General features: G+C 39.9%; 1 protein-coding gene across 2 annotated transcripts in view; it reads left to right on the top strand.

Annotated features, from left to right (window-relative positions):
- The window catches only part of GFRA1 (GDNF family receptor alpha 1), a 142,336-nt gene that overhangs the window by 67,725 nt on the left and 46,897 nt on the right, over nt 1–27,714 (top strand). For both annotated transcript variants that reach the window (XM_040702278.2, NM_205102.2), the window contains exon 4: nt 18,098–18,437. In XM_040702278.2, coding sequence (XP_040558212.1) covers nt 18,098–18,437 — 340 coding nt within the window. The remainder of the gene's footprint in view (nt 1–18,097; nt 18,438–27,714) is intronic.

Genomic DNA, 27,714 nt, shown 5'->3' with positions numbered 1-27,714 from the left:
ACAACTTGACCTATCCCTTTGCCCTAGTAAAAGCTTTCTCTGCTTGTGTAATGGCTTTTTCTTCTTTTTTCTTTTTTCTTTTTCTTTTTTTTTTTGTGTGTTATTGCTTGTTTTTTGCATTACATCTTACCCATCTGCTTAACTTGTTGGGTTTTTAGGTGGGCCATTGTGACTTAGAATCATTCACTGTATAAAAATATAGCAAAATATGAAGTACCTGTGTGACTGGCTGAAAGAAAGCATGAACATGTTGGACTTCATTTGATATAGTGCTATGCTACTTCTTCACAGCCTACTTTGCAGCATTTCATTTGTAGCAACCTTTGTGTAGGAGCTCAGCTTTTAGATCAGCAGTCCAATCGATAACTAGAGTTACAGATATTGTCCAGATAATTGGGTGAAGAAAACTAGCAAAGTTGATAAATTATTTTGTTCTTCACAAAAACAAAAAACAAAACAAAACTGCAAAAATCACCTTAGTATTACGCTTAGGAAGCAAATAAATAAGATAATTTTGTGAAGGTAATGTTTCTGGTGAAACAGCTAATCTGTAAGGTTTTTTTCTGCAGTAGCTACAATTCAGGCCATGCAGACCCACAGTAAATAGTGGATTATAATACACTGCTTCTTTCACTTTCCTTTTCCTCCTCTTACTGTTTAAGAAGCCTGTGGGATCCAACTGTGGGATCAAGATGGTTTAGTCTATCATAACGTGGTTTGAATACCCTGCAGTTGAGCTTATTCTAAGCTTTTACAAACTCTGAGGAGGTGGGAAATCTTCTAGGAGCCATTCTTACATACTTTAATTTGCATTGAAAAGAATTACTGAATAGGAAGGGACAAAGTGCTTCATCCAGCAGCCTTATCTCCATAGCTTGTAGCAGGGCTTCCATTGTGTGCTTGCGGTACTGATTAGCTCCTCTAGTCCAGTTGTTTTCACATACTTTACTAAACAGTTAGGAGAGACCCTAATGTTATCTGTAAGGCTCAACAAACCATTTGTGTTTAAGGATGGATGCAGTGGAAAAGTTCTTCGCTGGACCGAATGCAAAGCACACCAGTCCTTGGCTTGCTGGATGTGAACTGTAGATCATGACCAGTAGGTCAGCTACCGTCATCACTGTGGGCAGACAGTAATTTTATTTGTGCTGTCTTGTTTCCCACTACTGAGACTCCATTTGGATTTGCTGTGTTTCTTCAGCAGTACTGCATTCCTGTAGCTGTAGCCCTTGTCACTACTGACCTAGCTCAATCTGGCTGCCTGTATGCTGACCAGAAGAGAGACTGACAGATTCCAGCATCCTTCCTGGGAAGATACAAAGGGAGATAACGCTATTTCATGCATTTAAGATTCAAGAGGTCCCTGATTTATTTATTCTAGTGGATCAGTGCAAGTGTAAGAGAATGATGGGGGCAACTGATAGTGGGTGGATTGTCGTACTGTGGTGGCTTTGTGGTCTCCTGAGTAAGGATTGGTTGATCACAGTATGAGGTTTTGAAGCTTTGGAGACATGAGTGCACTCTACAAGATCCTGTTCATGCCATAGATTACTTTGGTTAATTAGCATGGAACGACTATCTACTTGTGTATTCAATCTCACACGAAACAGAATACTAATACAATTTTGGCCAACTTTCTTCCATTTCAGTCTATTTTCAGAGATTTATCAGAATGCTCCTACTTTTCTGCTCCTCTCTGGTAACACAAAATCACCAAAAGTCTCTTATGAACTTCTCAGTAGAGGCGAAAGTTTATTTCATTCTCCAGTGTAGCAAAAAAAAAACTACCACAAAAAAACAAAAAGACCAACCAAAAAAGCCTTAGGGCTCACTTCTTGTGTCTGCTTATTCCTCAGTGATCTCCATGTGTTGGAGGACAAAAGAGAGATTACTGACTTTATTAATTACTTCTCTCTGCTTATAAAAGTTCATCTGAAAATGTTCAGAATAACTTAGCAAGCAATTTAGGAAGACAGTTCTAAGATATTTGACCTGTAACTTATGGTGTCTTACCACATGACGTGGCACAGAAAGTATTAAAGGTTTATATTTCCTTTTTGGTTTTAAGTTCAACTATTTATTGAATAGAAAACCATAAAGAAATGTTAGGGGATTTTTTGTTTGTTTGTTTGTTCTTCTGATGGCCTGAAAATGCTCCAAATGCCTGATGAAATTCTCTGTAGCGTACTTGAACAAGTTGAAGCTGTCATTAAACCACTAATAATTATCCTTGAGAACTTACAGAAGAAAGAGAAGGTCTCAAAGGACTGGGGAAAACCTAATAGTGCTAGTAGTACTGGTCTTATTAAAAATAAATAAATATATATGTATAACACACACACCATCAGTAAAGTAAACCTAGTGAAAAGAGTGGCTCAGGGAATTACAATCTGGTTCCCAAAGTCAGTGTGTGGAAAGATGATAGAACAGAGTATTAAAAAAAATTGATTTAAAAGCATCCAGGGGATGTAAGGTGATAAGGAGGGTCAGCATGGATTCATTAAGAACAAATGTCAAAGCAGTCTAATATCCTTTGTGACAGGGTAATTGTCAATTGGTCTGAATTGTAGCATGTGATGTTTAGGTTGGATATTAAGGAAATCTAACTTTAAGAATAACTGGATCTAATACTTTGGAGACTGTAACATTACCTTTAATGAGATATATGGAAAAATATTTTGCAGAGGATGGACTCATTTCAGTTTGCTACAGGAGGATGACCTGGGTAGCTGTTACAGTCTCTTCCAGACTTGAATTCCTCTGATCTTGTTAGGTCTTCATTGTACAATGCAGGCTTTACCTGCTTAGTAAAGGTAAAGATAAAGGGAACTTCCTGAATTTGTTCAGTAGTGGAATGGAACTTAAAATGAGCTTTTTGCTCACATGGTTACATTCTCTGCATGTACGTACACTGCAGTCTCGGGTAGAGAATTTTCATCTACAAGCTATTTTTTGTGTTCAGTTATATATTTTTACAGTGACTCATTACATGCACTCCAGAGTATTATTTTCAAATATCGCTTTATAAGAGCAGACTTCTGTGTCCTTATGAGCCTGTTGGATGACAGTGAGATGAGGATGAGTACCAGTGTGAGAACTCTGGCTATATGGATCGGATTACAGCATCATTTACTGGTTTAATCCATTTTTAACTGGATTACAAAAAAGGAAAAGCACCTCAGTTGGTACTTCATTTTGTCTAGCATTGATGCAAAAGGCCTCGAAATACAAAACTACTGCGTTGCAGGTTCCCACAGTTGGGATTTCTGCTTTTGCATCCTTTATTTATGCAAGAGCACAAAAGCATGAACTTTATCCACTGTATACTGCTAAAATAAAAAAAACAAGTTCTACTTTAATCTTCATTGTTAGAGCTTTCTCATATTCCTCTTGTAAAATAATGAGTGGATGCACCCCATTTGGCTTAAAAATACAGATCTATATTCAGTTAATTTGTGGATAAATATGGGTTTCTTCTATTGATATTTCTCAATCCACACAAAGTGGTTATATTAATACTGAAACATTATTAATCAATAGGTAGCTCTTTAAAAATACATCACTAGGACTAGCCAATTACCTTTAAGTATATATCAAAGGCGACAGAGCAATCTGACTTACACTCATGGTCCATTAGAGAGTTCCAAACATTTTAATTATAAATATATCTTTTTCTGTAGTGAAACTTAAAAAGGAAATTAAAATTTCCAACCTCAAAAAGCTAAAAAAAAAAAAAAAAAAAAAAAACCCATAATTCTTCAGTTTTTCAATTTCTTTTCATTCCGAAATGTACAAAAATGTACTTAATTCATCTTAGTCTCCTGAACTAAAACGAAATAATCTGTGTGCTGTCCAATGCTATCTTGAAGATATTCTGCTCTGTAAGGTGACAGAAGTAAATTGTAAAGACAGATCATGTCATTCAAGTATATAACTCTTTTTGGTTTTATAACAGTAATTAAGTCTATTGACTTTCAGAGAAATTGCATTATTTCACTCTCTACCAAAGGAAAATCTGACCAAAGCATATAATCTACCTGTAAATTCTCAGAAATATTTTGTGTACTGAAAGAATATAGGCTGTAATTTCAGTGCCTTTTTATACTTTGCTCAAAGATTAAATACCTATTTGCAATACACAACCTACTGCTACCATTTGTGGAGTCACGACTGATCCTTCTGCTTTAGGCATGTGTTGGTTGAAGTAGAGTATTGCATTGTATTTTGCAACCAAATGAGAAACTGTATTTTCATTTGAGATGATCATACAGTTCTTTATATAAATTTCTTTATTTAAGTCATCTATTTCCCCTCTGGCTTGTGTCCCTTGACAATTATCCAGCATAAGCAATCTTCAGAGAATAGCGTGAGGTGTAGCCGATTGTCATGCAATGCAAGTGAAATCTTAAGGTGAACATTAGTCACTCTCTTAGACATGTTAGCTTGAAGTGGAAGCAGTCAATTATAGACTAGAGGTTTTATGGCTACATTATTACCATCATACTATTAGGTTTTCGGCAGTAGCATTCTGTTTGATCGATCTGTGCCAAGACATTGATGGATAGTTTTGTTCTTCAAATGTCAAATATGTGGAACTTTTGTACTTAATTTATTTACTCGTACACTATGGTACTGTGAATATTTCTCCTTTCTCCATCATTTTAGCTTTAGCAGCTAATCATGATTCATTTTATTTGAAGTTTTAATGTTGATTTCAATAACATTCTCAATCTTCTTTTCCCCATGTTTTTGGATTTCAGAGTAAGATATGGTGTTAGGTATACATTTAGTTCTGTGTGCAAAAGGATCACAACTGTATGGGGGCCTCAGAGAGCACGATTTGCTGCTGACATAGAAATGCACATGCTTACACCCTAAGTGCATGCTGTTATCCAGTGTGTGGTGAATTTGGATGTTCCAGTCTCTCCTCAGTGTGTTGTGCTTGTTTTGTGGGTTGAGGAGTTTTCTTCTTTACCATTTCATATCTCTTTCAGGCTACACAATAATTTTAGAACATCGCTGGCCTCAAGATGCATCTTTAATTAAGCTCACAGGCTTTTTCATCTCGCCACTATTTGTTTAATTAAATGTAGGCTTTTGTAACTATATTCAAAAGAAAAAAACCACTCTACTATGACACTGAACAATAGGTTTATGTGTGAACTCTTTTTTAGTTTTGATGAGATGAAGATGTGTGTAAATGCACTTGGAAACAAACAGCATCTCTGCATAGGGTGCTGTTATTCTCCCATCTCCAACAGAACTGAGAAGAAAATCTGTCTCAGGCTGTTTACAAGGAATACAAGTTCTAAGTACTTGAACTGTCTCCCAGGATTTTTCTCAGTGCTACTGATTTCATTCCTCAAGGAAAAGAAAGTAGAAAAAATGGGAAATGGAAACTTGCCAAGGTTTTCTGCTCAGTCTAAGTTAAGCATCAGCTTTTTCAGAGAGAAATAACCATGGTTCACCCATCCTGAATAGCTTCAGTGACACTCAGAAAATCAAAGGAACTGCCCTAAACTAAGCCATGTTTTATGCAGTGAGATTCAGAGAGCTGTAGTCTCTGTGTTATCTCGTTGGATGGTGACTGATGTACTCCGTTATATTCCAGAGGAATGGCATTTAACTACTGCTGTGCAAATACAGTACACTGTCTGTACAATTGCTGTCTCAGCAACACTGTACCGGCTGTAGCCCAGGTGAGGTGAATGTGATTAATACTGTTAATACAGGCAATCGGTGTTTCACAACCAGACATTGAAGTCAGTACCGTGCGAGTGTCCCATCAGGATGGGAGTAGTGATGTTGTCAAGAGTCACAATCTGAATTCCTGGCAGCAGAAGCTTTTTTTGCCTGATCGGAAGTGTTAATGCTGAAAAAAAAAAAATACTGAATTTGGTTAATTGTTGTAGTTTTTGTTACAGGAGGATTATACACTCTTGCTTCTTTCCTTCTCTGAGTTTACCCAGTGCCTATTGGGCAGCATTATTGGTGCTGGATGGCTGTGATTCCTCACTCCAGATCTGCAGTTCAGTTCAGTAGTGCCTGTGTCTGTGCATGTGTGTGTATGGAGTGACTCTGAATAAATTGATCTATTTAAATGTGAATGATGTTGTCATTCACCTTAGCCTCAGTTCTCTCTTTCACTTTTTTTTTTTTTTTTTTTTGCATTACTCCTTTGTACATTTGCATTTATGCATTTGCAAGCAGGTACATTAAATAAAAGCCCGTGTATTTTACGTGTATTTTAGAGTTAAATATGCAGTCAGGGAGAGCATAAGCTGATGTCCAGGTCATGATACCACATACTCAAATGCTTAGGTTGATTTAAATGGGTCTAAAAGACAGTCTGAATTGGGGCATAAAACCTGAATCTAGAATTTATTGAACCTTGATCCAGAGTTTATTGAATAAAATGGAAGTTGAAGCACCGCATTTCGTGGGCTTTGGACCAGACGCTGTGTAACCAATAACTCAAACATGGGTGCTGTAACTCAAAAAAGAGACATGATTGCCATGAAGTTAAAACCATTAGTTTTCCCGCTTTCCTTTTTTTATTCTTATTTTTTTTTCCCTCCAGGAAGAACTACATTGTCTACATATGAAAAAATAGAAGAGCTAGAGATGTGTTAAAGATGGTAATGGTAAACCTGACTAACTCAGGGAGAGGCCTCAGCAAAGAACTGAGTAAAGAGAATACTGAAGGCAAAACAGAAAGGAGCACGCTGTATGTGGCATAAATGGAAGTGAAAGGGATCTAGAGTAGACAGTAGGGAATGCTGTGGTCTAATTTATTAAATAACATAATGATTTCTAGTTAATAAACCCCCGGTTGCACGTAGGTAAGTGACATACATCATACACAGCTGCCTTACCTTCATTTTGTACTGCTTTATCTTCTGCACACACAGTAGGATAGTGACCATTATTAACATTATTAAATCTGTAAGTCAGTATCATTTAAGTTACTTATTTCCAAAGTATCCTATTTCCTCTGTTCCATTAAGTGCACCTGCCTCAGTGCACACTTCTCCTTGATCATTGCCTTTTGAAGTATCAGCAGTGAGTCTTAGACTAAGTGAGTAGCAGCTGAGTGGCTGCAGCTTATGTAGGCTTCCTGAAGCTGATCCACGGTGACCTCATGAATAGACGAGAGTTACCAGGGCTGCTGTCTTCCCATTGTGGTGCATTTATTTCTATTCAGCAGAGTTGCACTGGGACCAACTGGTAGAGAAAAGAAGAGCAGCTGGTGGTGGATTAACGGGATGAGGTTATTGTTTGGTAGGTACGATAGATAACTACCCCAAATGGTTTTCAGTAGCAACAGGGAAAGGCGGGTGAATCGGTGCCCCCACAGCTGCTGTGACTTTTGCTTTTCACTGACTCTATTGCTCTCTCTGCTGCCATGATGGCAACCTTTGCCCCACCCCTACTGCTGCTGTCTCTAATTGAGCATCTGTCCTGTTTCTGTTACTGCTGCTTTCACCAATAATATCGATGAGATTTTAGTCTCATCTTTTACTTGTCCTAATGTACTTCTGCCATGACTGCAGGGACATACGTGTCTACTGGATAGGAGCTGCAGGAGAGCTTTAGAGTAGGTAGAGTTTTTCACTTGTTGTGCCAGAGTCTTTCCCCCAGTTTCCACTTTCCTGATTTATCCCATCAGCTACTGTTGTCAGATTCGATTCACAATCACTTCTTCAGTCTTCTGTCCTCTCTTGATTTTCCTTCCAAAAGAATGATACTGTAGAATAAGCAGGATAATTTTTCTACTAAGGTTTTATGTACTTTGACTCCTTTTTTCAGGTTATAGCCATCAGGAGCAAGCTGCTGTCATAGATAAGCTAATATATATACTCCTGCAGTAGACAGCCAATGCGTGTAAACCATCCCTACCTACGCTGGTATTGCTTGAGGCTGGAGTAAGTTATGCTTCAGCAACCCTTGAATTAACAGGTTTTGTCTGTCTGTAGCAATCTCCTGAGTACAACTAGTAGTGGTAATTCTTGGTGAATGGGATTTATTAGTAATCTCCATTTTACATCAAATCTAGGGATAAAACAGAATAAGTTCAGATATCTAGAAAACATGATTTATGAAGAAAGAATGAATAGTTTGTCAAAGAAGAGCTTAAAAGAGTGAGGCAACAGGAGTGTGACAGTCTTCAAGAAATTAAAAGCCATTGCTAAGAGAGTGGAAGTAAAGTTGAGAAAGGAATAGTGGGACTGGGTTGCAAGAAGGGATAGGTTGATTAGATATCAGGAAAAAAAGTTTAATGGCAAGTACTGGATAGCTATTTATAGAGGCTGTGCAGTTACTGAAAAACAGGTTAGATCATAGATTAAGTGGATAGTTGAGGTGGCAAGAGACCTTTGAACATCATCCAGATCCCACTCCAATTTCCACTCTCTGTGGAGTTCTTCTGTCCAAAATATATTTTTCCAATATAACTGTTAGGATAATGTGGGAGATCATAACGAAAGACAGGCTGAAGTCAATGAGAATTGACACTCTGTTCACTGAACCAGTCATCTAAATATAGAAGACAATCAGGCTTGATTTGTCTTTGGTAAATCCATGCTGACTGTTCTTAATCACCATTCCTTCATGTGTCTTCAAGGAGGGCTTGTTCCATAGCCATCCTCATAACTGAAATTAGGCTGACACACCCGATATTTCTTGTATCCACCTTTGCCCATGAATGTATTTATGACATTAGCTTCTTTTTTAGGAGGAAATTTTTTACTCAGAGGGTGGTGACACACCATAACAGGTTGCCCAAGGAGGTTGTGGCTGCCCCATCCCTGGAGGCATTCAAGGCCAGGCTGGATGTGGCTCTGGGCAGCCTGGTCTGGTGGTTGGTGACCCTGCACATAGCGGGGGGTTGAAACTCAATGATCATTGTGGTCCTTTTCAACCCAGGCCATTCTATGATTCTATTATTCTTTTCATTGCCAAGAGTTATGAGAAGGAATTCAGCTTCACAGTGATATTGGCCAGACCTTTCAGCACATCAGTGTGCATCCATTCCGGTTCTATGGATTTGGTTATGTCTAAGAAAGAATGAGTCAGGATTTGTAGTTCACATTGAAGGATTTCTCAGTCCTTTTCCTGTTGCACCAAACAGTGTTCATGTTCCCATCTCTGACCATTTGGCTCACCTACTACTCTTTCTTTTCATGTTGAGATAGCATGGTTTTGCATGTGTTTTTTATGTATTCACATCCCATATTTTAACAGCTTTATTGCTTTTATGAAGAAAGCAAAACTGAAATATGCAGCTTTATTAACAAGAAAATTCTTGGCATGTGGGTGGAACACTAAAAAAGGTGTTAAAAAATTTCAAAATACTGGGCCTTACAACCAACCGTATGCTTACATTTTATAGCATATATAATGGGCAAAAATGAAATAGGACAAGCTATAGGAGAGTAATATTCAGGAACCTAATATTTTGTATGGTCAGTGTATAGTTATCAAAATGATATGTCTAAAGATTCCTGTCACTAATCTGAATTCCAGTTTTAAAGTTTCTTCTGAAAAATGTTTGGAAGTTTGGCTTGGGCCTTTGTGGAGGTTTATTTCCTTTTAGTAGCTTTTTTCCTTCTATCAGACATATCTTTCCCATCACATTGAGCTTAGAAATCATAAAAAAAAGCCTTAAGTTAGGCAAAAAAAAAAATTTGCATTTTTTCTCACGCTTACTAATAAATGTATATGTAAATTTCTTCTGAAATGAGACATGAAATCAAATAGTACTGACACATTTTATGTTCATATAAAGGAGTATCTATAGATGTATCTGCATGTGTATAGATATAAAAGATCTAGGCCATCTTTATGTAAGTATACAGTGGGCTATCAGTGTGTATAATTGTAGGACTCTGATTTGATGCACTAGCGTATAGAAGGCAAAACCTCATGGTGATTTTATCTTCAACAACAGGTAGGAAGTGTGGTTAGAAAAACTTATTTTATTTGGGGCCAAAAACCTTTCCTCATCTGAAATCGGTTGTTACTTCAAGGTTCTGCGTTACAGCTGAGGGCATATCTGGCCCCTTCTTTTCAGTAGCTGGCAATACTTCAGGAAAAAAGCAGTTGTTAGTGAGCAGAGAGAGGATTTTGGAATTTCCTGCACTCCTGCTGTGTAGATTCAAATGCTAAGTTTTAAATAATGGATGAACCTAAGATTATTATAATTGATCATTGTATGATTTATATGGAGTAATTATAACTAGGTTGGGAAAGAATTTTCAAAAGCTAGTTTCCTGGTAGCCAGAGCCATTAAATAACAGTGTGCTGCCAAAACAAAAATTAGGTGGGAACGTAGCCATGGAGTTCAGCATGTCTATCCTCCATCTGATTTATAACTCCCCCTATGATGGCAGTATCAGTGGTATTTTCTTATTAGGAGCAGTAAGAGCTGTTCGAATTGTTTTTCTTTCAAAGCAGAGCTTTGCATTGTTTTAAGCTTGGTCAAGCGTAATAACTAGAAAACTGCAAAAATCTAATGTATAACAAAACTAAAAGGTGCAAGAGGTTGAAAAGGTTAATTAAAAGTCTAATGATGGCATTTACTGAGACAGTCCAATTAATCACTTTATTCCAGCAGTCATGTGATACAGAAACCATGGCTGCAGGTAACTGACTGCTAGTTTGTGCATACGCTGTCTGTGCTCGTTCAAATCTGTATTTTCTTTTCCAAAAGGAGTGTTAACTTTTGATTTTATTTATCTCAGCATGATTTTTAAATAGTAGCTCATGTTTAACCCTTAATCCTCACATAATGCTCTTCATCTACTCTCGCACTGAACAGTAAGAGGGAGCATTGCCCCCTTGGTACTTGTAGCCTTACAGCCCCGGGGGGGTTGCTCACAGCTTAATGGGATTGTAGGTATAGAGGAAACAAAGCACTAGAAATACATCATTGTGTAATGTGATCTCTCTGAAACAGTGTATATGGCCAACAAAGTGAACTCTCAAGTGTCAACAAGCACATTTAAATGTAATTTTTACCACTTCAACTGGAAAAAGACAAAAAGAACCTTGAAGGATCAATTACAAGGGTCGTAACCTTGTATTATCTGATTTGCTATAATATTCACACAAGCTTCATTGGAATGGAACATAAATTTGAAAAATAGTGAGATTAGAAAGGATTGCAATGCTAGAGCAAAGAGCTAGAAGCTTTCTCCTGGCTTATTTTGCTGGGGCAGCACTTTAGAGGGAGCCCATTATAAGCAGGAGAATAGTAGTTATGTTAACACGGTAATTAATCAAGTCCGAGGAAAAGAGGAAACAAGTTGTGAATTCAATTCTGCAGTAATAAAAAGAAATGCTGAAAGTTACCCTGTAAATTGGCATGACTTTGGTAAACAGTCCCTCACTGTGTCTTGAGAACTGCACGCAGTAAATCACTTCTCATGGCAACCGTGTAAGTTTGAATATTTTCACAGTTTTATGCTGTATTTCTGTATGTGCTAGTTCCTTCCAATTCTGTTAACTTACTATTTAGCTAATAATAAACTACTGAACAGTATAACACGAGAGCATTTGCAGTAACACAGTTCCACTGTGAATATTTCAAAGGGAAATTAATTAGAAGAACTCAGCTGAAACCGTGGCGATAGCCTTCCCCATCACAAAACCAGCCTCTGGCTCGACACAGAGCATGAATTGTATATGGAATGACTGCAGATCTCTGCTCCACAAAGGAAGTATATTCTGTATATGGTCCCAGTCACGTGTAATCCATCCTTGGTGATAGTGCAGTGTAGGTACATTAAAAAGACCTTTACACTCTACAACTCTTTAGTGTAGAACTAAAATCCTTGGTGCGGTAATGTAAGAAACAGTAAGATCTGTTTCCAGCAGCCTGTGATTTTGTGCATGCATTTCTGCTTTCTGTGTGAGATACTTTGGACAGAAGTAAAAGTAGCATTAAAGAACAAAAATCTTGAAACTTAGATTATTGAAAATTCAGAATAACTCCACTGAATAAAATTGATTTAAGTATGCTGGCGTGAGTATAATGCAAAGCTGCCATCCACATAAAAAAATAGGAATCCTGGCCTTACCTTTCAAGCATTTGTGGTAGAAATGAAAGGTGATAGATCAGGATGTTTGTGTGAGTGAGGACAGAAAGAATTTGAGCACCCAACCACAGTGTTATTCAGGGTTTCCTTTCCCTCCCAGCTCTCCTAGAACAAAATCTTGAAGCATTTCTTTATAGGCTTTCAGGACTTTCCTCTTTCATAACCTGTAGGTTGGAGGTACCTCAGCCAACCATTTGGGCTTTAGCTACCGTGGAGTTATCTGCTCCCCATTCCTTCCCAGAGAAGTACCAAAGGAACTCTTCAGTCATTATTTCCCCACTGTTTCATCAGCTCATATCTGGCATAGGAGTTTTCTTTTGTAATCCTTATCATTGCACCAGGAAGTGGTCAACTAAAGTTAGTGGGATCTAACTGTAAATAGACAAGAGTCCTGCTAGGTATTAGTGCCCAGATCCACTGATGAATTGGGACAGTATAGAACAGCACATATGGCATGTGGCCCTTTTAGAATAAAACATCCAGGTGTGGGCCAAGGATGGATTTATGCATGTAAAAGTTAGGAGCCCCTGCTTCTGGGTGGTAGCTTACATTTCTGATACAGTGCACAGAATCCTCACAAAGTTTACAGGATATTTTGTATAAAACTACGACAACAACAGAACTGCACAGTAAATGCCTAGATAGACAACAGGAGATATAGCAACTGCAATGTGTTGGAAGTCCTTGGACCTGAGGAGCTGGATTTGGAGCCTCGGGCAGCAGGTGCATCCATCTGTGCAGCAGGCAGTGTCTGCTCCTGGAAACAGGCAGCTTACTGGGAGAACTGAGCAGGACTCAGTCTGCTTTAACAGGGCACCTAGCAGAAGATGTCAGGGTGCTTTATTCACTGAGGTAGTGATCAGAAGAGTCTTTGAGGAAGCAGGAGGCCTCTGCTCTGCACTCTTCTCTGCAGGTTTTCACAGAGCCTTGGAGGGGAACCCGTGGACTAGAAAGAGGAGGAATTGTGCTGTAGAAAGGGATTACTTTGTTTTTTTAAGGGATTAGATGAAAAAAATGCAAGCAGGATCACGTCTCTGCAGCCTTGCAGTTAAGGCAGTCATCTTCAGGGAGGGAGTCTGGGTTTCCAGTCATTGCATTTGTAAGAGAAATAACTCTCGTGGGCACTGGCCAGAGCCAGCAATCTGCCTCCCAGGGAGAGCTCTTCTTCTGAGGCTGAAGCATCATGCTGTCTCTGGTGTTTGCAGTATGTGCTGTTTCCTGTGCACCTTTCTGAGAATACCCCACAGTGGGGTGGTTTGAGAATACTTATGGGAAATGAGAAGAGTGGTTCTGATTATCCACGTGAAGGAGGGCAAGGTCTCTCGGATCCTGACTTATGATGCACCAGTTAACTCTTATAAAAACAGAGGCCAGGTCTTTCTGAAGAAAGACTTCGGGCACAGCAGTTGTCCTGAACATGATAGCTGAGTGATGAACACTTCCTAATTGTGTGTTTTGGTTCACACTAGGCTATGTTAATGTTCGTGAGCTCTGCAGGGCTTTGATTTGGGATTAGAAATAATTTGTCCACGAAAAGGGTAGTTTATTTGAATCCAGTAAGGCACAGATAACATTACTGCCCATGTTTTCCTTATTTGTTTAATGTGCTTTTCTTACAAAGCCCAGGTGCTTTGGTGAACCCCAAAGTAGCACTTCCATTAAATTGGGATCATGGTTCTCCTCCTTAGCCAGGTCAGGTTTTGGTTCCTCTAGGCGACATTCTGCATCTGCTTTAGAGCAGACCCGTACCCATATGGTCACCTCTATCCCTTTGCAATTTTTTCTTCCATCACATTAACTTTTACTTCTCTCTTTACAGCACTCCCTTCACTAAATATCCCAGAAAGCCTACTAATACTAATTACTTGCAAATAGTAATTGTAATTTTAAAAGCAACCTCAGTAAATAGCTTTTATGTACTGTAAGAAAATTGAAAACGGTGTCTATTCTGCTGTTTAATATGAATGCGGTAGAACAAGTAATAGTCCTTCCATCTTAACATGTAATGGGAGCATGAATAAGCTCCCAATATCCTCTGAGAATCCCTTTGTGTGCAGTGTACCACGGGGTTGAGGAGAGAGCCAAAGGCTTAGTAGGTGCAGAATTGAAATAGAAATGGAAATGCAGGAAAGATGAAAGATCTTGAAAGAGAGCAAATCATAAGGAAGATCACACAGTGCAGAGGAAGCCCTATTAAAAGTTTAGGAACATCTCTGGTTAAAAGCATTTGGCTTCTTTCTGTTGTTTTATACAGGTCTGAATGAGGGCTTGAGTTCAGAACTGCTGCAGTCATAAAAAGAGTGGGCCAGAGTGGGGAGTTCCGGGAGGCAAGAAATGTTAAAGTGGTTGTAGCTTGTACTATAATACAGGGCCCATCATCAAAATATACCAGCAATCATCTCACCTTGTATGGAAGCGTTCAAGGCACGGTAGAATGGCTGGCAAATGGTGGTCCACATGGGTGTAAGTTAGGATTTCTCAACCCCTTGTTGCTTCCCCAGAGCTTCTGTGCTCATTGTACAGCAAACTGCCAGGTAGGAGGATGTGTTTAGGCATCCTTACTCTTTGGTTGTGCGGGGCTGCTTTCCCACCCAAGCTCCTGGCTCTGGCTGCTGTGCTGTGACTCCTCCTTGCACTGCAGCAGGCTGGTGCCCTGAGCTGCTGTTGTTAATGGCTCTGGTGATTTCTGGGATGAGCACTGCTGGCTGCGTGTGTGGACCAGTGCCTCGCACACAGGTGGCACAGGGCATCACTTACAAGGCTGGAAGTGGCTTACTGAGGAGTCTGCAGAGATTTGGCAGGAGCTGAGAGCTGCATGGTCTGGCACGGATTTCCACAAAGGACCCAAGGCAAAGCTGACCTGGAAGAGAGGAAGCTCTTAGTGGGGAAATGCAGCAGGCAGGAACCTTCACTTGTCCCAGGTTGTGGTCTGACTGCCTTCCATCCTTACCCAAATGCCCTGGGAGAGGGGGAAGTGAAAAAAGATCTTACACAGACCTTTCCCGAGGGACACTGGCAGGAAAAGAAGCTCTGGATTAGATCCATTAGCTCCTAACTTAGTCAGTACCTAGTGAGAGCCAAACTTCTGCCTGTCTTAATAATTTAAGCTTTGCAGAACAGAAGCTGGGTGAAATTTTGACTTTTTATATTACTGCTGTGTAAGTAATCCTCAGAAACATTCTCAATCCTGTTAACTGTTTGTAGCTACCACAGGACTTAAGAATAATCACATTGTACTTCTTCAATAAAAATAAAGCAGAAAATGTGTTCTGGATGGTAAGCTGTGTTAAAACATGATTTAAAAGCTTGGGAGAAGCTGGCACTAATGAGAAGTTTAGACAGTCTCATTTAATTCAAGTGCAGTTGGTGTAGATTTCTTATGTGCTTTGCATTATTCTTGGTTATAAAAGGTAGAAATAAACTGTATAATGTGATGATAAGTACACCAGAAACAATAGCTGGAGACATATGGATCAAAATAGAGGAAGCAAATGGCAAGTTACAGCCAGGGGTAGTTAAAAACAAACAAAAACCAGAAGACGTGATCCACGCTCAGAGTTCACACAGGAATGCAGTTCTCAGGTGTAAGTTATATGAAAGATATGACTGAGCACTGCTGTTGTGTATGAACGCTTTGCCAGTAATTCAGCTTTCCTGCAAGGTACCATTCACTGCTGTAGGTGCTGTCAGGGAATTTGGCTTATGCTGCGTTTTGCTGAATGCTTCATTAACCTGTCCTTTCTGATCTTTGAGGTATTCCTATTCACAGCACTTTTTAATTTTGTGGCAGCATTTGCTACTTAGTTCAGCCTCTAATGGCAAATGTGTATATGATTATTAGCAAATAAGTGCTTTATTGCATCTTGCTTTTTTTTGTGAATAATGCTTTTTAATGTATTATCACACTGTAAGTTGATGTCTGTTTGCATTGATATGCCCCATTTAGAGCTCTTCCACGGAATCTGATTTTAAAGAGTGGAATTCAGTGGTTGACTCCCAGGCACAAACAACCATGTAATTACTCTGCAATCACACAGTAATTAGCATGTACTATTCATATATTGCATAATTATATGCCCTGCAGATTACATAGTAATTATATTTGTACCAAACATATAATTCTATATACTGTATCACAGGAAAGAAACTTGGAGACTTCATAGTTAATATTATAGTTATAAGTTAATATAATGCAATTATATATAAAAATCTTACAGTCTTATCAGAGGGTCGTATTTGGATATCTCATCTCTTCTGCATCTGAGTTAACTTGAACTGATAGACACTATTATAAGAAGTGCTTGGCTGTTAATTTATAGTCAAATGTTGTATGTTTATAATGTAATGTGTGGAGATAAGCAGAAACGTACAGCTGCTCGTGCAGGAAGCTGGGTGTGGGAAGGATTGGTGTGAATATTAATGTATTAAATACATAAATGGCAAATGTACAAACACATTGAATGTAGTTACAGCACGTTGGTAGAGTGAAAAACGAATGTTATGGATTTTCCTCAAGCGTTGGGTTCTTTCTGGCTGTCTGAGATGCATGGGATAGTAGCAGCTAATATATACGCATAGTGGCATCTGTGGCCACAATCTCAGGCACCACTGGTTCGAGGGAATGCAGCAGCTCCGTGCAGTGTGTCAGCCTAGCTGCCCCATCCCTCTGGCCATGAGAAAAGAGGAGAGATTGGTGTCCTGGTCAGGGAATGGGGCAGAATGGTGGGAGAATGGAGAGGAATGGCACTGAGTTTGGACCGAGGCTTTGGGAAAAGGTGGAAGATCTAAAAAAAACCACTTTTTTTTAAGAGATCCTTAGAGCATTAGGTCTTGTTTTAAATGTTTTACCTTTGGCCATCCCTCCTAAAAGATTGATACAGTGTTTTCGATATTTTGTTCAGCTTGCAAATTCAGTAGCAGGGGGAAATTAATGTATCTTCTTGGATCTGTGATGTTGGCATTCCCATTATCCAAAGCAACATTATGATTATTCTTAATTGAATTTTGCGCTCTAATGCCAGTTGCCTTCATTTTCAAGCAAAGCATATGTTGGATTTTAATATGTGGATAATGTATTGCAAAATTAAATGTGTAATTATGATCTTTTATCTGAGTTTAATTTTTTTTCTCTCTAACTTATAGTGTGTGCATGTGCATGCATGTGTACAAGGGAAAGAGAGTCCCTGTATTAAAATGTTTCTTTCACTGTGACTTGTTAATTCTGTGTCAGATTTAAAACTCACAGCTTCATAAAACTCAGGGGTCAGGTGGCATCTCCAGATCTCAGGAAAGTCTCTTGATTAGAGCCCAGAGCTCAAAGGCTTGGTGGGTTGCCTCAAAGCCCCTGCAATAGTGGGGGCTGCACTGCTTGCCTTACTGTCTATGTCAGCTGCTTTTATACCTCAGAAACTGTGGTAGCGGGCATGTGGCTTTTACATTCTGCAGTGTACATAAATTACATTTAAATGTTGTTTCTTGGTGTAGACACTGGAAATCAGTTATACTGTGGAAGGAAAAAAAAAAGTAAGAGAGTAACTTCTTCACAAACCCAGGCTTAAGAGTCCCGCTGAGTACTTGTGCAATGGGCCACATGTATCCCTTCCAATTTACCAGTGTAATGGCATTTAAGTGAGGCCAAGTCTTACCCAATTTTCATCCTGCACGTCAGCAGCAAAGAAGATGAAGTGCAGCCTCCTGGTGTAGTCATCATTCATATGCCAGCACTGTGATGGTAACACGTGCCTGTGCTCTCAATCACTCGTTAAGCCTTTACCATTTGATGGTCGGACTAGGTGAGCTTAGTGGTCTTTTCCAACCTTAACGATTCTATGATTCTGCCCTTAGAAACATAAGAAATGGTCACAGGTTCTGGCACTGAGAGTTCTGCATGTATCAAATATATAATGAGGATCTCATTAATGCGAAGAAATAAACACAAACGTCAAAAACGCGATATGAATGTGTCACATTTCTTACTGCTGTTGTGTTGTTTTTTCTAGTGGAGCCAGTACTATCAAAGGGGAACAACTGCTTGGATGCAGCAAAAGCTTGTAACCTAAATGATACCTGCAAGAGGTTCAGATCTGCTTACATAACCCCCTGCACCAGCAGCACGTCTAATGAAATCTGTAACAAGCGGAAGTGTCATAAGGCCCTCCGGCTATTTTTTGACAAAGTTCCCCCAAAGCACAGCTACGGGATGCTCTTCTGCTCCTGTCGAGACGTAGCCTGTACAGAAAGGAGGCGGCAGACTATTGTTCCTGTGTGTTCATATGAGGACAGGGAGAAACCAAACTGCCTGAATTTACAAGAATCCTGCAAGAAGAATTACATCTGCAGGTAAGATAGCACATGGCAGGGGAGTGATTAATGAGGTGCCAGAGAGAACTTTTTGGTACTGCTGGATTTGCCAGGACTGAGGGTCAGAATGTCCCCTAGGCAATAGGAGCCGGGGAAAGCAGCAAAAGTCTCTGACATCCTTAACAGAATAACAAAAGCCTGCATCTGGTTACGGTGTGTGCCTTCTTCAGAACTGCTCACAGCTACTCCCACTCCTTATGGAAGAATCGTTAAATGCCTGGTTTAATTTTCACAGATTTCTGTTGGAAACATTTTAATTAGGTGTCTCTATGAAATGATATCTCAAAGTTATTTTTATGTCCCATTAGCAGCCAGGTGGAAATAGAATTATTCGTTATAAAGGGATGTATTGTCAGTGTTACCTTGCACGTAAGCTTGAGTAACAGTGGATGGAAGCCACATGGTGCACTTTGTGTATGGTCAGAATACACAGATTCCTCGCAGGCTTTTGCTTGATGGAAAGAAAAGGGGACTAGATCCCACTATCTTGTCATTGCTATTTTAGGCTTGGAATTGTTTTATCTGCCCTCTTCTGGCAAAAAGACTGGACTGATGTATCTGGAGGGTCATTGATTCAGTGACCCGATTCCCATTCTCTTCCCTCGGTGAGCTCAGCACGCTTCGCACGACAAACTGGCTCCTTCTGCTGTCAGCAACTTCCCTACAGGTTATCGCACGGTGCTTGCTCAGTGGCATACAGATCCTCCTCTGCCCTTAGGAAATGCTTTACTCCTGCTTAGCATTGTGTATGTTTATATAAGGATGCTGTTCTAGTGCCGTGTTTATGAAGTCATGCCCAAGAATCTTAGTCATTCCTAATGTGTGCATTTTTTTGTATGTAGTTCACCAAAGCCTTTGAATTAGCAAGTAAGGAAATAAACACTATTGCTAAATGTCAAGGACACTGAAGATACGCGCATATATATGTCTTGAATAAGTACTTTCATGTGTCTGATAAAATATTTACTTTGTTGTTCACGTATGAGCCCTCTGCCGGTGATCCTAAACCCCTGACCTGACCTGAGCACCACATGTGCCTGAGGTGCTGGCAGGGGAGGAGCAGCAGCGCTCTGCTCAGCCCTGTGGCTCAGGGATGGCAGGAGCCACTTCTATGCTGACACAGACTGGAGCAGCTTTAGGTCGGGGCAAGGTTTTCACTGCAGTCCAGTGAGGCACATTCAACACCTTGATGGCTATTGCAGTTTGTGAAAGCTGGATGCTGGTTCTGGGGTCCGAACCACTTGTTTTCCTTTTCCACGTTGTGTCCTTAGTCTTTTTGTTTGCATAAATCGTTGAACCTGGATTGTATTACTTAATACAGGCCCTGTTAAATAGCGGAGTTACAGCATCCTTGCTGTGCTTCCTGCCAAAATTCCAGTGTTATGGTACTAATGAGATGGGGGAGAGGGTTTTATTGGGACACTTCTTCCTGTTTTTCAGGCTGTGCTCAGGAATTGCTTAGTTAAATGAATGCCATTACTTCCCTTATGACTGTGTTTTTCTTTGGTCAGCTTTAATCTAATGTTTTATCAGCAGCTAAGTTTTTAATAGCATTTTGTTTAATCTGACTTCATGAGCCTGCTGTCGTGCTTTCTCCATTCCAGCTGCAGAAAAAAGCTTGGTAAAATGTCTGCTTCTGTTGCCCACAGTTGCAGTCGATGCTGGGGTGGAAATGGATTTCTTTAGAGTTTCTTCCCATGGCTGTTCTTCTTTAAACTGCCAAATTAAAATGTTTGGACTCATGGGCAGGCAAACTTTGTGGGGCTGGGGCAGGGTCAGCAAAAAACAGCACTTGGTGCTGCACCTGGGGTGCAGCAAGTGTTACAGGATGCTGACAGTCATCCCCTATTAATGCCTCATGGGCTGTTTGAACTGTTAGCATTGTTAGTGCCTTCTCTCTCTCCTGTCCAGGAGAGGGGAAATCAGCAGTAGAGCTATTCCATTTCATCTAAAACACAGTGAAAGGCATTTTCTTTGAATTGTTGTGCACTTAGAGGGAGGTGGTGTGGTTTGTTCCCAGTGATTTACAGGAAAACAGCAGCTTGGGCAGGGGAGGAAAGTAAGGGAAGTAGAGATGACATCCCCTCCTTGCTATTGAAAGTTTTGGCATTGATAAATATCAGTCTATGCAATAATTCCAGACGTGGTTAGAATAATTAAACGTGGTAGTCACAAGACATATAATTCTAACTCTGATAACTTCTTGTTCATTTTGAAATCAGAAAGAGTATCTAAATGAGAGAATAATTTGAGGCTGTGTTCTGACTACAGTGAAACCAAGTCATTTAGAAACTGTTGTTTGCATGCCTGTTACATCTATTAGAGCTTCTTCATAATGCTAAGGAAGACAAGGGGGACAAGTTCTGAAACATTTCTGAAAGTGCTCTCACAAGTGTTTTGCAAATGCTGGTCATTCAGAAATGAGAGCTCTGAATCTGTCCATATTACTTATAAAATACATGTGGGCCCATGCAAATACGTACTCCAACATTCAGTTTGGGATGCTTTTTAAGAGCTTTGTTTTGGATGCACAGAATCGCAGGGGTTTGGAATGGACCACTTGGGATCATCCAGTCCAAGCCCTGCTATAGCAGGTTCCCTAGAGCAGGTTATACAGGAAAGTGTCCAGGTGGGTTTTGAATATCTCCGGAGAGGGAGACTCCACAGCTGCTCTGTGCAGCCTGTTCCAGTGCTGTCACCCACAAAGTAAAGAGTTTTTTACTCATGTTCAAATGGAATGCCATATGTCCCAGCTTGTCCCTGCTGCATCTTGTCCTGCTGCTGCTGGGCTCTCACTGAAAGAGCCTGGCCACATCCACTTCGCTTCCACCCTTTAGTTATTGATAAGCATTGATAAGATCCTCTCTCAGTCTTCTCCAGGCTGAACAGCCCCTAGACTCTCAGCCTTTCTTCATAAGGGAAATGCTCCAGGCCCTTTGTCATCTTTGTGGCACTCCACTGGATTCTCTCTAGAAGCTCTCAGTCTTTCTTGAACTGCAGACCGTAAATATCACTGAATCATAATGTCACTGAATCATAATCTCACTGAATCTGTTTTTGAAACAGAATTAAAATGAGGGGAGCAATTCAGCCAAACTGCAGGTACCACTAACTGAGGTGGGAAGACATGTCGGTTATTTTTTTTTTCTCTTCTATTCATTCATCCATCTGTTATATAATGTAAACTGTTAATCAAGGGGAAAAGGGGGACCAGAAATGTCAGGAAATGCAAATAATTTCTGGCTTACATAAATAGTCTTAACTTTTCAACTTCATCAAAATACTGAATCGTTCATTTTCATTATCATTCTTATGCTGCCTCTCCTTATATCCAAGTCCATATCCCACTCTGAAATGGATTTGAGGCTTTCAGGCATACCTTTCATGTATGCCTGCCAATTCTAACTGAAAAGAAATTAAAAACAACTAGAAAGAAAAAGCAGAAAGAAACCATTAGAATTCATTTTATTGTGAATATAAACAAAACTTGTAAGAAAAGTTGTTCTACTGTCAAAAACTTTCCCCAGTTGCCCTGGAAAAGCTCAAACTCCTGAGAAACTTCCTATTCTGATGGCTTCAGCCACCAGTTAAATTCCATGAGGCTGACTGGCATGTTTTAGAAATATCGTTCTGTTGTGAAAACAGAACAGCGTGCTTCATTTTTGCCAGCATCACGTTTGACAGTATTTTAAAATACCAATTCCTTTGAATAACAGAAGTGTGAGTCATTAGCTTGGGTTTTTGGTTTTAATAATCGGTGTTTTGAATTTGCATACGTCCTCTATCTTCTGGATAAGTTCATCAGGAGCTGAGCAGAATGATAACAATTCAGACGTGTGACTTACTGAAAGAACAGACAATGAGAGGAGTACCAATTCAGTCACGTGCTGTAAAGATCTGAAAAGAAAGGTATTTGTTTTCTTTTTTTTCCTCTTACATAAGATCTATTGTAGAAAGTAAGATTCTTGTCCTTCAGCACTGCTGTGCTCAAAATGGTGGCAAAACAGCCAAAAAGTAGTTCTTGACCAATTTCCAAATAAAACCACAGTTATGTTATTTTTGATACTCAGTGTTCAGAGCGCTAAATCTTTATATGTGCTTTCATTAGCATTCATTGGCCCATTCTCACCCCGGTATGATCATCTGGGGATACTGCTGTCAGCAGTTTCTGGTCACCTCTCCTATTCAGTTCTCCTATTTGGTTCAAGAACCATTCATTTCTGTTTGAAAGACATCTGCAATGCACAGGTAGAAGAACCCTGTGTGTCAATTCACAAACATTTTTATCAGTGCACAAAATAGCTCGTTCACAGTAAAGGCCAGAACAAAAGCTCAGCTTACCATGTTTCTTTAAAACATACAGAACTTGCCAAGAAATTCATTTTCCTTCTTTATATTCTGTTGGCGTTTTTTAATGATAATTTGCCATGAAAAAGGAGCCTTTATATCTCTGCTCATTTTCCATAAGGCATGTGCAAATCAATGAGTGCTTCATGCCAGTACCTGTATGTAAAAGTGGCTTCTCTGCAGGTGAACGTTGGGTGTTCCCATAGCTGGTAACACTCTGCAAACCCTATACCCTCATGGGTAAAGGGTAAGATTTGCCAGGAGACAGGTTGGTCAAACACTGTAGGCAAGTTTATGAAGAGATGTGTCCTGCTGTAGAAGAGAGGAACCCAGACTCTCATGTCAGCAGGGAGTTGTCTCCACTTACATTGTTAACAGGTGGCAGGGAGGAGGGCACTCAAGGGATGTGTGGAGGACAGAAAAGAGGTGGAACAGAAATAGGCCCTTTTCTTCAAATTTTCTTTTTCTCAGACTTCACTTTATTTTTCCTGCTTTCTCCCTTTACTCTCGTGCCTCTTCCCATTGCTTAGCCTCCTTTCATCTCCTCTTCCTAGGTCTCTCAATCATTATCTGACTTTCACTGCCTCTCTGCCACGTTTGAACCCTCTCCATTACAGCTGCTTACAGTCCCTCCTCACATCTCTTCTGTGCTCTGCTCTTTTCCTCCCTCAATATCCTGCCTCAGTCCAGTGATCGTCTGTGATTCAGAAAATGAGAGGGAAATGTTGGTGCCCACTCCCCACCCGAGCCCTGTGGCTTCTGCTGGTCACAAGGCAGTTGGCCAGCTGCTGGGCTGGACTGCTTGGTCTCCAACTGGCTCTCGATGTAGGGCTTCTAACACTCAATGAGCACTGTCATGAAGGACACAGTGGCAATGGTACAGTTCTAATGGAATAGGGTTTGCATCCCTCTGGGGTGTTTATATCAGTTGGGCACTCCAAGCTGTCTAACGTCTCCTTGAGAATACTGTTTGCTGTTGGAATGCAAAAGCAGGACAACATGTAGTTTTCATAATTTTACTAAGGACATTAGAAAAGGGATGCTTTTGATTTCTAGAGACTTGCAGGCTGTGTCTGTATCATATGTACAGGGAGTGGGTGAGAAACCTCCTGTGCTGCCTGGCTAACCCTGCTCTGGATGCAGGATGTCTGCAGTGTAACAGCATTTGCCTGGAATGGGGCTGCAAGCAGATCCCTGTGCTCTCTGAGTATGGCGTTGGGGCTTGGCTAGGAAAGGCCCCTGGCTGCATGTGACCAAGTGAGAAAGGAAGAAATGGCAAATCTGGCTTTCAGACCGTATACTGCAGCATGCCTACAAACGTACCTCACATCTGGAACCCAGCCTGTGCTTGGAGAAGAATGATTTATACATATATATTTCATGAATATGTATATGTACGTATATATATATATGCATCTATATATGCATATATGTGTGTATATATTTATGTATATGTATGTATATGTATGTATTGCTAGATGTATCATAGTTACAGAAATGAAAAAAGAAAAGAATTAGTGAGGAATTACCACATTTCAGAAAATTCAGACAATGTGGTCTAGGGGGAGGTGGGACAGAAGCTGGTGTGCTTGGCAGCAGACATATGAGGGTGTATTGGAGTTTGGGGCAGGAGAGGAATTGCTAGCCTGGGGAAAAAAAAATGCAGTCTCTGCAAAATAAGCAAAAACCTTTCAAATCAAGGAAAAGTAAAGTGGAAAGCCTGGAATATTGTATTATTTTCTTCCTTTCTACTCCCTCACATGATTCATCGCATTGATGTCTTTCATTAGCAGAGTAAAATAGACATAGTATTCATCTCCCCTCCCCCATCAAGTAAACAAAGGTCATTTTAAATTTCCTCCCTCTGAACAAACCTCAGAAGGAATCAAGCAGTTCCTCCTTAAAACATAACCATAAATCCCTTCAGAATCTAAAAATCAGAACACCCGGCAAACCAGGACTGCTTTGTCCCTGTTAAAGTGTAGATGGATCTCATTCTGTGATGCCAAGATCTGCTTGGCCAGTCCTTATTTATACTCCCTCTGTTCTGCTTAAGAAGGTCTTGAAGATTAAAAGTTTGCTGGATGATTGACATTTTTTTCCAAAAGAAGCAAAGATGCAAGCAAGGATATAGCAATTAGAAAAATAGCTCAGTTGCATTCCCACACCAAACCTTCACATCGCTTTATGCTTTAACAGTGAGGAGGAAATCCTAAAGCACAGGGGGTTTTATGCTCTAAGAAGCAGTAACCACACAGTATCTTCGCACTGAGGTCCTTTGGCACGCAAGCTTGAAACGCTCCGAGCAGCATGTCTGCAGCCAGCTAGAGCCTCCAGTCATTCCCGAAACCCAGTAACCACGGAAAGGTAGTGTATTTCTTTTGTGCCTGTTATCTGTGAAACAGAAGCTATGCCTCAGCATTGTCGGAGCTCTTTGGTTCAGCTGCCTGATGTTTTGCATGGTGTAGCTTTGGCAGTATCCCTCACGACGCTGAGGTCCTGCTGTTCCTCCCTGATTATTTTTAAGGATTAGAGGTAACTCTGTTGCTGATAATTCATTATTACTTGTCTACAGAGTTATGAAAGTGAAAGAGGGAATAAAGTAAATGTGTGTGACCATATAACAATCATAAAATAAACATGAATACAAATGATTACACTCTTATAGACCATATATGGTTACCATAAGTAACCTTCTGTGTCAGGCTCTTGCTAACCAAAACAATTCAGTGGGTTAAAGTACTCACACCCACCAAGTATACTACAGCTCTAAGAAGCTGGGGGTATTTGTATCATCCAAACGTGGCCCTTCATCTCTGTGTGTCATTTTATCTGTTTTCTTACTCTAAGTGAGAAAGGAAAACTGCCTACATAGTACAAAAACCAAGAGTACTGATTAGAAACATGATCCAGAAAGGGGTTACAGCAGGGGGAATTTGGCCTTCTTGTTTCTTTATCATGTAGGACAGATGAAACCATGTTTGTTAATGAAACAGTTTTACCCATGTTTAGTCAAAAATATTGAAAGCCAGGAAAATTAGATTTTATATTAAACTTTAATAGAATCTGCATTTGGAGCAACTCGTGTTTTTATGGTTAAGCAAGCTCTTAATTGCTTTGCCGGATGAGGTTCCAATAAGAGTACTGCCACAACTGGTTCACTGAGTTGTTAATTGAGAGATTTTTGTAGAGAGCAGTCCAGCATCCACTGGTTTGCATGAGTAGCTTCCACTTGCTAATCTGTTAAATCTGTTGAGGAGGACATTTTTGATCCCCTTTAATATATACTCTGTCAGATTTGGCTAACCTGCTGTTGCAGAGGAAAAGAAAGTAGATACATATCACACAATAGCATTGACTTTAATAAATCAACGTGTTTCCCCGTTTACCTTAAACCGTGTATGTACTGCGGGCAAGGAGCCACTGTGTGTTTAATGTGAATAACAGAGATATTCTCTCCAGTCATTTACCAGTGACTTCAGTGGATTTATTCCTGGGGTGAATTTGGCTATTCCTGTTTTGTGTAGGTAAATCTTCAGGCAGTGCTAATTAAAAGAATGTCAACTGATTTTACCATTCCATTATGCTGGACTTTGTAAAGGTTATTTATATCACTCTACATCAGGCCCCAGTGAGAGAATATTTCTGGTGGCAGTTCATCTATTAAAATAGCTGCAAGATAATGTAAGCACTAGAACTAAAAATAAAACTTTGTTTCTCAACAGAACAAGTGACAGCAGCATGCATATTTTCAAATTTTAGCATTTTAATGTTTGCTGAATAGAAATTGCATTGCTTTCATTATGTTTTAAGCATTGCTATGCTACCGGTGGATTAACTGCTGTTAAGTAGAAGCCGTATGTAAATGTACCAATATCTGCAAAGACTTCTCAGCACAGAAGGTAGTGGTTTCCTACACTCTGATTATCTGGCTTGAAAGCAGATGACATAGGGAAAGTTTTCAGATGTGTGTTCGCTGTTGAATACAAATTTTCTGTGTGAGGCGACTGTGACCCTTGCCTAAGATACTATTAATAGATGCCCTAACATTCACATATTTGTGCTTACAGTAAATTTGTTTGAGCACTTACTATAAATCACTACAAGAAGTTGTCGTATTGTAAACCCTATTTGACTCGGACCTCTGTTAAGTTAAAACTTCACTGATTTAAATATTCAGTTCATTTTCTTTTGTTCCACTTCAAGCACAAACTCCAGTTGGTGTCCTCCCAGTTGCTCCGTATTCTAATTAGACGCTGTGTAATGCTGGAGATATGTCTCAGTATCTGGCATAATGCAGCCCTGCAAAATATTCTTGAAAACAGAAAATGTCTTTCAGAGGAACTTCTGTAAGCAGCTGGATATGTCACAGGCTGTCAGCTCTCTTAGCCTCAGTGGCCATGTTCAGGTTTTTTGACAGTGGAGGCAAAAAGCAAACAAACAAACAAAAACTCTTAGGACATCCATGTCATCCTTAAGTGGTAAAAACTGTTTTCCAACTTCATTCTGTAAACCAGTGATGTTCTTACTAGCATTTAACATCTACATATCTCTTCTAAAAGCAAGTAAAACATGTTGAATAAGATCAATGCCATACTGGTTTGCTTGTGCCAAAACTTGGGGATTTTCCATTTGATGGGGCTGTTTTGTGCATGGCCAAAAAGCTTTTCATAAAAGAGACTCTAATCTGCTTTTATATACTGTTGTTCCGATTTGATATTTGTTGTCTGACTCCCGAGCTAAGAACAGCTTTTAGCGTAGCTTCAGGGTGAGTTTCAGCCACGCTGGCTTCAGACTATGCACAATCAAATGCAAAGATGCACTGGGCACCCATTTCCCATTAGTCAGGAATGACTCAGGGGGCAAAGGGGCACCGAGATACTTTGCCACTGCACATCCCTCAGTGCCA

The sequence above is a fragment of the Gallus gallus genome, chromosome 6, assembly GCF_016699485.2.
Source record: "Gallus gallus isolate bGalGal1 chromosome 6, bGalGal1.mat.broiler.GRCg7b, whole genome shotgun sequence".
Classification (NCBI taxonomy): Eukaryota; Metazoa; Chordata; class Aves; order Galliformes; family Phasianidae; genus Gallus; species Gallus gallus.
The sequence above is the reverse complement of the archived record's forward strand: the minus strand, read 5'-3'. Positions and strand labels throughout refer to the sequence as shown.